Below are 10957 nucleotides of genomic sequence, written 5' to 3' on the forward strand. Positions count from 1 at the left end.
GAGAGAGAAAAAAAACTTTATTTGAATACACATATTTAGTCAACTCTTCCAACACATCCATGGCATTCACTTCACGTCAAAGTCGACTCCCTTCATACCCGAGGCGCCGCCAGCTCTCCTCCCGCCTGGATTGACATGACCATTTGTGATTGGCTGCTTGAGAATTTGGGATGTGCGGTGTATACGTAAGAGTTCATTTGGTGACAGGGTGTGTGTGTGTGTGTGTGTGTGTGTGTGTGTGTGTGTGTGTGAGGGATGAAGCAGGAGGACTACAAGGGATGCGGGTGGGGGATGCGGCACCTGAGGAAGGGAAGGTGTGGCGGCGGCGTGAGAAGCGATCATCGAGGTAGTGGGAAAATATAATTGGCCCCGAGCATGGCCAGGGAGTCTGAGTTAGGTTCATGCACCAGCGGGGCTGCCGCAAGCCGCCATACGCCCACTCTCTCTTTACTACCCCGCGTCGCCCTTTCCTCCATCCTCACCACGCCCCCATGACAAACGTCCCTCCTTCACCTTCATTATGGCGTCATAAGAGCTATTTCAATTTTCTGGTGAAATTTTCCGGTTCAGTTTAGTGCCATAAACTTTAGAAACGACGAACTGGAAACTCGCAGCCCATCTTCTCCAGGACTTCGCCTCAAAGGAATTCTGGTCCACACATTCTACGTCTGACCATGTCGAGCGAGGTGCGCGCCCGCCGACCTGCGTTGCTACACTGGTGCGTCTGCCACTCCGCCGGAGAGAAGTTGGTGTGTTGAGGCGAGGCGTATCAAGAAGTGTGTAGATAAGCGTACAGTGTCTCGAAAAAGAGCAAGGAGTTAATATAATAATCTAGAAACAGTCCCAGTGAATAATAGAGGACGAATTCTTCTTGTGTTTTGTGTAGGAAGCGAAATCTCATTCATGTAATATTCTTATACTCTGAGCGACACTGTTGTGCCCGGAGGAACGTGTGCCCCGTGGGTGGCGGTGTGCAGCTGCTCTGACAAGCACCTGTGGGGAGGTGGGCGAGTGAAGGCGAGTGATTGAACAACGGCTGAACAGGGAACATAAGTCCGCACCGTAGCCTGAGGGCAGGACGGGCAGAGGAACATACCTGCCCTACACAAAACACCTTAAATAAATCTTCGAAAAAATACCAGAGGCAGCGTTGGCGGACGGTCACCAGACACATTTACCGCCTTGCACTGGCGAGGCTTACCACTAAAGCTGGTCCTGGGAGGCCGCAGGGCACCATGCCTGCGCCTTGAGCCTCGCGCCTCCCTCAACTCACCCTGCCGGCGCCCTACCCTCCCTTGTCCTGCCGCGCATTGGGAGCCATGGGAGGGAGCATGGGCAAGGGTGGGAAGGGCGTGTCGCTCCTGGACGCCCTGCCCTCCCTTAATGCCCCGCTTCATGTGGTGATGCTCGGCCTCGACTCTGCCGGGAAGACCACTGCCCTCTACCGCCTCAAGTTTGACCAGTACCTCAACACCGTGCCCACCATCGGTTTCAACTGTGAGAAGATCAAAGGAACCTCCGGCAGGTGTAAAGGTGAGTAACTGTGTGGTGGTTTTGTTTTGCTCTCTCTCTCTCTCTCTCTCTCTCTCTCTCTCTCTCTCTCTCTCTCTCTCTCTCTCTCTCTCTCTCTCTCTCTCTCACACACACACACACACACACACACAAACACACACACACACACTGCATCATCCTCACCCTCTCCAGGTCGCGGTGGCAGCCCGGGAGTAACTGTGTCGTGCGTTACTCAGGTTTGCGTGCCGGAAATATTGCTTGAAACAACGGCGTTTTGAGTGAACACGGACGCTCGGTGGCCTTAGATGCGTGTATTTATTTCGGAACCGTGTAGTGCCGGCGGGAAAGCGTGCGAGGAATGAATGACAAGAGGGAGGAGCTGGGGTGAATGGCGAAGGCTGGCTGGGCGGGACGAGGAGACAGGGAACGGGAGGAGAGAATGGAAGGTGATGAATTTTATTATGATGAGGATGACAGTGGGGAGGAGAGAGGAGAAATATAAGTTAGGGTGAATTTGGGCTGTGCAGTGTTGATCCAGAGTTTGGTGTGTGTTAGTACTCGACCTGCTCAGGAACACCAAACCAAGGGACTGTTTATGTGTTGGCAGGGCTTCCCAAACACGACTCAGAAGTGGGAGGGTGAGGGAGACAGACGCATAGGAAAAGGGAATGTGCACGTAGGGAAGGAGAAACAAGGAGACGTGGATGAACTCTTGAGGGCAGACAGCAAAAGAGGATTGTTTGCGAGGCCTAGACCAGAGAAAGGGAAATGTGTTGGTGTGGAGATATTTCCGGGTGGATCAGGGAGTGGTGGGCGTCCCCGGGTACAAGTGAAGGGAGCAGCGTATTGATGATGGGCGGCAGGGAGGGAGGGAGAGAGTGAGAGGAGAGAGAGAGAGAGAAAGAGGAGTGAGCCACTGCCAGCCTGTCAACAAGAACGATCTTTATTTTACTTTATCGGATTGTGTGATGTAGGAATTCTTCTAGTGTGTGATTGATGTGAGAGCTGAGAATGGTTGTGCCCATGAGACGGCTGTCTTTTGAACTGATTAGTTCGTTGAGAATTCCATTAATCGGAGACTTTATGAGAATTGAATATTGTTCGTACTTTTTTCCCTTGTGTTGCATCAGTCTTGCCTAGTTCTCGTCTCCTTTCCCACTACCACCTCTCTCTCTCTCTCTCTCTCTCTCTCTCTCTCTCTCTCTCTCTCTCTCTCATAGCGGCAACTCCAGTCGGCTGGGGCTAGAGTGGCATCTCTTTGGGTACATTTCCCCAAGCAGTGGAGTGTTTTGGTGGGTGGACGTGTTGGGCGGGCCAACGTAGTGCATTGTCTTGCCTCAGGAGTATGAGCTGCTTCGAGAGTTATCCGAAAGTCATGAATTTATAGTGACATTATAAAATCACCAACTCAGGTCAACGATTTTGATCATACTAAGTTCAGTTGGTATAGCGAGAGAAAGGGGGGTAGGGGTGGGTGGCTTTAGGGAGGGAATGTTGTGAGCCTAGAGGAGACTCGCGGCGCTGCTGGTCAGGGCGTCGACGAACCTTTTTTGGGGAAACGTATCCTGTGTGACCCCAGTTTAAGGAACTTACCGCCACACCTCAACCGTCCCGTGTCGCCTGCACTGCGTCTTCCCTACCTACGATCCTACCCAGTACCCACCCTCACCCATTCCTCCTACCCTTAGCCACCCGCAGACCGTCTTCTCTCCACCCACCCGCACTTCTCCCTTGTCTCTTCAGCCACTCAAGCCTCTTTTCTTTAATCCACACCTCCGAGTATCTCATCCTCATGTCATCTCTCAGTCAATCGTCTCTTGTCATTTCTTAATACCCCTACATCTTTCACACGCCATTCCCACACACGTCTTCCCTTCCCCACAGCACCGCTCGATAGTTCCCCGCTTGTAGGATCTCTGTCACTCGTGCTCGCGTCTCGTGTCCGCGATAACGTGTGAGATGAGGCAAGTGGTGTCCAGTTGAATGTCCCTGTTGAATATTGACCTCTTAAGGGATTTCAGCGGTTCACGTAACACTCGTCCCTTCATCTTTCTGTATCCTCCTCACACTCATCCCTGTTTGCGTTGTGTATCCCTTATTCGTTACTGTCTGTTGTGTCTGTCTTTGTACGTTTCTTGCTACCCATTCTGTGTGGCGGTTTTTTCTGTTGGTTTTCTCTCTTTGGTCATATTTGTCTCAGCCTCCCCAATATCTCTCTCTCTCTCTCTCTCTCTCTCTCTCTCTCTCTCTCTCTGACCATCAATTTATCCATCTATCCCTACTTTATTCCATTCTCTCCCTCCTTCCCTCCCTCCCTCTCACAGCGTCTTCACACCTCCAATTCTCCGTACCTTCATGCCTCCTTATCCTATTTAACTCTCTTCTGTTATACCTATTGTACTCGTAATACTCATCATCACTACCCAACACCAACAACAGTAACTAAGAGGAATAATTATTTAGGTTCTCATCGCCTATATCATCGTGTCTGTATTCACTCAACCTGTTATTTTGTCTGGTACTAAGATGTGGTATTAAAGGATTGACTTATTTCTTTTGTGCTTCTTACTACAAACTCCCTTGCTTTGCTTTGCTATTAGTATGTCTTTTTACAATGAGAAGAACACTAACGAAGGGTGATTTCTTTTTGTTGGAAGGATCCGGAAATCGCTTGGTGAAAGACTTAGTTTGGTTTGGGAGGAAGAGTTGTGGTTATGACATGTGCATGCACTCGCCCACACACCTGCCCACCAACACACTTTGCATTACATAACCTAACACACACACACACACACACACACACACACACACACACACACACACACACACACACGGCGGAAGAGCGCAACCACAAATGCCTTGCACGTATTCAGAGAGTGAGAAGATTGCCAAGTATTACTGTAGAATGTTGATTGAGACGGGCAAGTCATCCATTTGATATCTATGTTCAACAAGGAAACTGCTCTCCCTGCTATGTTATCTCTCTCTCTCTCTCTCTCTCTCTCTCTCTCTCTCTCTCTCTCTCTCTCTCTCTCTCTCTCTCTCTCTCAAAAATGAGTGGTTTGTGGGTTGTTACTTGCTTTCAACTTACGTCACTGAATGGAAAGACCAAGGCTACACATACACACACACACACACACACACACACACACACACACACACACACACACGGAAACATTTACCTGTCTCGACTCCATTCCAAACTTTCATATTACAAAGTCATTTCCTATACATTACGAATATGAAGCTTCAGTATTATTTATTTTTCATAGTTACTCTTCCCCATGTGACGAAACTGACAAGCGAGGGAGACAGTAGCGAATGACAGTCAGACGGAGTTGTAGTAATGTATTTAGCCTGTTGAGTAAGACTTCCAGAGTGCGCCAACATTCACTGTGCGGCAGCCTCGTGGTTTGGCCTAAATAAACCTGCAGCTCAGACCACTTTTTTTTGTGTCCCCTCTCACACCCTTCTACCATATCGCCAGCCGCTTCCTCCTGCGAGATGTACATTAGCATTATCAAAGTCTCGGCCTCGGGAAACTGATCCTTGTTGTTGTGTTGCTGGTGAATCCGTTTTTCATGAGTCTTTGCTGTCTTCCTCGATGTTAATCCTTGTTGTTGTGTTGCTGGTCAATCAGTTTTTCATGAGTCTTTGCTGTCTTTCTCGGTGGTACACTAAATTTCCTACTAGTGAATTTTCTAACGAACATTCCACCTCATAAGATTTAACCTCCTTCACCATTTCCTTTGCATCACGTTTCCAAAGACCAACCATCTCACTCATTTTGGTGCTTTTAGATTAGCCCAACTTAAATAACGTAATCTAGCCTGTCACAACCTTAGCTAACCTCACCCACTCTACGCTAGCTGCTGTGGCTGGTCATGTTTCCGAGAGCTCAGTGTATTCCTGGAGTGTGAGTGACGTGTGTGTTCTTTCATCACAAACCCTCGGGCTGCCTGTGACCAAGGGCTTCGTTTAGTCTTGGGTTAAAGTCAAGTAACGCATCGTACTTACAATGTGTTCTTCCTCAATACTAAATCCTCTGATCAGCTTGTAATCTATCAGGCCTTTCATGTAAGAGGAGTGGCAACAAGAAGAACGAAAAGAAAAGGCCACTGACATTCAAGCCCCACAGAAAAGGTCATAAAGGATTATCCAAAATTATCAGCAGAACAGAACATTTGAGAGTGAAGAAGTGTGTCATGTCATGTGTTAGGGTTTGTACAGAAAGTGTCAATAAATCAGATGACTTGAGAGTGAAGAAGTGTGTCATGTTTTAGAGTTTGTGCAAAGAGTGTCAGTAATTCTTCAGAGTGAGGCGTAACACGAGGCGCTGGAGGAGATTGACGCAGAGACTTCCTTTACTTCCTACCACCAATGTAGTTCAGTATACACCAGCAGGCGTCTCCCTCCTGTTACTCGTTTACACGCGGCAAACGAAAACGAAAGCTGCTTCTCATTGTTTACATTCTCAAGGACTAGTAGCCTCTTTCTTTCCTCTTCTTCCCTTCTTCCCCTCTGATGTCGTATTCCGCCTCTCTCCTCTTCCCTTATTTCCTATCTCATCTCCCCTCTCCTCACTGTGCTGGTTTGTCTTTCTCTTTATCTATCTCTCATTATCTCATCTTCTCTTCTCCTCTTTTCCCTGCCTTTCCCATTTTTTCTTTCGCCTTCTCTTTTTCCATCCCTTTGTGTCTTCTTTATTATATTCACTCCTACTACCTGCATCTTACCTTTTCCTTCCTCACTCCTCACTATAGGATCATCACCTACCTTTTCATTATCTAGGAATCGCTCCCTTACATTTAGATATATTCCACCAAGAAAATGAGTTAGTGCAGTGGTAAATATTAACGTGCGAATTGTTCTGTCAAGGTACCTGAGTTTTTCATAGTCTCCGTATAGGGATAGTTAAGATAAATGTCAGTGTTTGCTTTCATCCCGATGCGAAGTTAACTTGTAGCAGCAAAAGCAAAAGTAGAAACTGACTGATGGTAAGAGAACTATACGAGAGAGGAGAAGAGAAGGAAGGTTAAAGAAGAGGAAGAAGATTAGTGAAAAATTGGAGATAATGATGATGCAGGGAAAGCTGCACGAGAGGAGGGAGAGAAGAGGAGAGGTTGAAGGGGAAAGTAGGGAAGAGGAAGGGTTTAGTGAGGTTAACCCAGGAAGAGGCTCTCAGATTTACACCCGCAGCCACCCGACACTTCCCACCCACGACAGGAGATGCGGTGAGGAGAGGGTGAGTTGTCTGGAGGAGGGGCTGGGAGGGCGTGGAGCGAGGCGGAGGTCATGTGTGAGAGGGAGAGAGAGACAGCGAATGTATGGGATGCTCAACACGACTCCAAAACCTCGATTACTATACATGAAGAGCTTTACTAATCACAAACATTACAAATTATGAATATAGCAAGAATCTTCATTGGTGCTTCAGAAATAGTCAAACCTGTCAGTGTTCCAATATTGTACTTGCTTGATAGTAGACACGAAACACTTAACGAAACAACGAGGCATTTAAGGAGGAGACTGTGAGGGTTACAGAGTGAGAGGAGGAGAGAGAGGAGGCGAGGCTTACTAGAGGCAGAGGAGGGGTGATCGGAGGAGTTAAGGGAGGGGAGGAGGAGGAAGGAAGGTTAAAGAAGGTTTGGAGAAAGAGTAAGGAACAGAGAGGCTGGAGGAAAGTTGTGAGGCAGAGATGAAGAGGCCTTGGAGGAAGAGTAGAGGGGTCAAAAGGTGAAGGTATGGAAGAGAGAGAGAGAGAGAGAGAGTGGGATGGATAGCTATCGTTCATCTCTCTCGCTCCCTCGCCTCTAGAAATGCAATATATGGGAGGTGGTGTTGTGTTTCCTGTTTTGTCAATCGGGTGGTCCTGTCTTACGTAGCCGCCACCAATGTGCACTATCTCCACCATCAAAACCACCGCCTCAGTTAGCCACCACCAGCATCACCACTACCATTGTCATTCGCAAATACCAACACCACCACTACTATTGCCATTCATAACCATCATCACTACCATTTTTATTTAGAACCTCTTCCTCTTCTTCAACCTCCTCTTCCATTCACATCCACCACCACGACTATTACTATTACTACCACTACTACCACAATCACTCGTGACCTGAGCAGACTCATTCACCACCACAACCAGACCACAACCCCATTAGCACACACACCACCACCCCCTCCACCAACATTACCTCACCTCTCACCGCACGCTAACCACCACCATTACTGTCACACCGCAAACTACCCCCAGGACCGCTACAACCAGGCTGCCCCCTCTCACCTCCACCCTCTCTCCCCTCCCTCCACCACCACCACCACCACCACCACCACCACCATCGCTTGGAGAAGAGGTATTGAAGGAGGCGAATAAGAGGACCAATTTTCCTTCAATATAAAGAACTTGACTGGAGCGACCGCCAAGGATACGGGCGTCTGCTTAACTCCTCCTTCTCCCCACCCCTCCTCCTCCTCCTCCTCCTCCTCCTCCTCCTCCTCCTCTCTCTCGTCTACAAAGGCCCTCTCCCTCACGCAGTCATTCATAGTAATTATTGTGTTAGTAATGGTTCTTTTCCCTTGTATAGTGTGTGTGTGTGTGTGTGTGTGTGTGTGTGTGTAGTAGTAGTAGTAGTAGTAGTAGTAGTAGTAGTAGTAGTAGTAGTAGTAGTGTTTCATTGTTGAAAATGTTTAGTCTAGTTTAGTTTATTTTCATCACCCATCCCACACCGATCTTTCTCTCCCCCATCTCTCCCTCTCCCCCGCCCTTTTTTTCCTCCTTCCGCGCCCTCCCATTCCCTGCGCCCCCCCTTTCCCTCCATCCGTGCGTGGGTCGCGTAATGTGTGGCCGCAGGGGGGTGACACACTCTCTCCTCTCACCTTTCTACCCATTTTTGTGGCCCACGTTTTTATGTCACCCATTCGCGAACCATGACAACACCGGTAATGGTTGTAATGGTGCTTGTTGTTGTCGTTCTTCGCGGTGCTGTTGTTGTGGTGGTGGTGGTGGTGGTGCTTTTTATTACTTGTCATCTTTTGTTTTCACTTTCAAAATTCACGTGAGAGAGAGAGAGAGAGAGAGAGAATGTTTGTGTTTTGTTCTAAATGATCATGACATGCATATACTTCACAAACGCACCCTCCCCCTTCTCTCTCTCTCTCTCTCTCTCTCTCTCTCTCTCTCTCTCTCTCTCTCTCTCTCTCTTCCCACCCGTTAACATCCTCATCACCTCTGACCCTCCAAGCATCTCCCTTATACCCTACCCCTCCCCTCCCAGCCACCCACCCCTCATGTCCTCTTCAGCATCCCCACATCTCATCTCCCACATTCTCGTTCACCTCCCCAACACTCCCACGCTCCCCACTCCTCCCCTGCTACCACTCGCCAGCCACACACCTGCCCGATCCCTGCCACCTGAGTCATCACACACCCACGTACACACAAACGCGTCTCCCAAGGTCTTCCTCGCGCAGCATCCCTAACACCTGGTCATCTCAGACACCGCGTCGTCGTACTACCATCCTCGCAACATCCTCACAGTTGAATAGAGGCAGTGCTTTCGATTTGGTCGTTGATAAATGTGGATGGGGTTGGAAGGAGAGAGAGAGAGGTAGGGCGACGGTGCAGTGAGATTAAGGGATGAATAGACAGAGAAAGACAGACGTAAAGACAAGTAAACTAATAAATAAGTGAATAGACACACATACACTGACAGAATTTAACCCTTTCAGTACCAGGACACGTTTTCATATTTGTTCGGCTTATTATTTGTTGATTTTATGCAGCTGCAGAAACTTACATGGGGATTAAAACGGTGAAGACTCTGGCTAATCGTTTGACCTCCTCCATAAACCCTCTCTCATATAAATAGAATTGTCTCATCACAGACAAAAAAAAAAAAATAAGGTTAAAATACATCCCAGTACTGACAGAAGGTAAGGCACACTGACAAACTGGCTGACAAATAAACACAGTAATGGCAAAAACAGACGGACATTCCTTTGCTATTCTTTCGCAATCAAAAGTCAAACAGACAGACAGACAGACAGACAGACGGACAGAGAAGCATCCAGTAAACGAAGAGGTAAGCAAAGAAACAGGTAGTGAGTACATGTGTGGCCTCGAGTTTTTTTGCTATGAATGGAATACGTGTTCATCTCCTTCAGTTTTTCTTTCTTTACATATAGTATATATATTTGTTATCATCTTCATCAATCAGTATTTCTTTGCCTTGCTGTTATCATGAGTTGTGGTTCTTGTCGTCGTGATTTGTTATGCTGTGTTGTAAGTTTCGATCACTGCTATACATTTTACTCCCACCACCTTCCCCCTCCTCTACAGTACCACCCCACCTCTACTTTCCTCATCTCATCGTCACTCCTTTCGCTTTACTCCCTCACGCACGAGGTTCACCGCGCAACACGACGTCCTCCTCTCCCTAATTCCCTCCAGCACTCATCACCCCCTCCTCCTCCCTGCCTTTCTCTTTCCAGACCTCCGGCAGCAGACACACCGCCTCCTTCTACCCTTCACTCCTTCCTCGTTGGAAAAAAAAAAAAAAACCTTGCTTACGTTACCCTTCGCATTTTCTTACCCAATCTTTCTTATTTAATTTTTGAAGGTTGAAACGTGAAGATAAGTGGATGAATTAACGAAAACATAGAAGAGAAGGATAAATATTGCTCACTCTCTCACTCTTACACTCTTTCTTTCTTTTCCTCCCTCCCTCAGGCACAAGTTTCCTGGTGTGGGACGTGGGCGGGCAGGAAAAACTACGTCCGCTGTGGAGGTCATACACGAGGTGCACGGACGGCATCGTGTTCGTGGTGGACTCTACGGACACTGAGCGGATGGACGAGGCAAAGATGGAACTGGTGAGAACTGTCCGTGCCCCCGAGAACCACCACGTGCCCATCCTAGTGCTGGCCAATAAGCAGGACCTCCCCGGTGCTAGGGACGCCAAACAGGTGAGAGAGAGAGAGAGAGAGAGAGAGAGAGAGAGAGAGAGAGAGAGAGAGAGAGAGAGAGAGAGAGAGTCGGGAACACACACGCACAGACACACACACAAAACAATAGAATTAGGATTATAAATAAACTTGGTAAGCCACAGATTAGTGACGGTTTTGTCCCTTTAACCTCCACGCAGAGAGAGAGAGAGAGAGAGAGAGAGAGAGAGAGAGAGAGAGGAAAGGCAAAAATGGCTATTCGGGAGAAGAGTGAAGGTCTCTCATTCTTAAAAGTCGGAGCAGATATTACTCTCTCTCTCTCTCTCTCTCTCTCTCTCTCTCTCTCTCTCTCTCTCTCTCTCTATCCATTCCCTTCGGCTCCTCTCTTTACTTTCTTACTCCTTTCCTATCCCTACTCCTTCCTGCATCTTATCTCTACTCTTCTCTTCCTTTTGAACACTACTTTCCCTGTTCTTTTTCCCTTATCTCTCAT

General features: G+C 47.9%; 1 protein-coding gene across 1 annotated transcript in view; it reads left to right on the top strand.

The window, feature by feature from the left end:
- Window positions 1–243: 243 nt before the first annotated feature.
- LOC123509484 (ADP-ribosylation factor-like protein 4C) overlaps window positions 244–10957 on the top strand; it is an 11540-nt gene continuing 826 nt past the window's right edge. Inside the window, exons 1-2 of the mRNA XM_045263780.1 lie at window positions 244–1533; window positions 10250–10485. Coding sequence (XP_045119715.1) covers window positions 1320–1533; window positions 10250–10485 — 450 coding nt within the window. The 5' untranslated portion in view covers window positions 244–1319. The remainder of the gene's footprint in view (window positions 1534–10249; window positions 10486–10957) is intronic.

Source organism: Portunus trituberculatus, chromosome 27, assembly GCF_017591435.1.
Source record: "Portunus trituberculatus isolate SZX2019 chromosome 27, ASM1759143v1, whole genome shotgun sequence".
NCBI lineage: Eukaryota > Metazoa > Arthropoda > Malacostraca > Decapoda > Portunidae > Portunus > Portunus trituberculatus.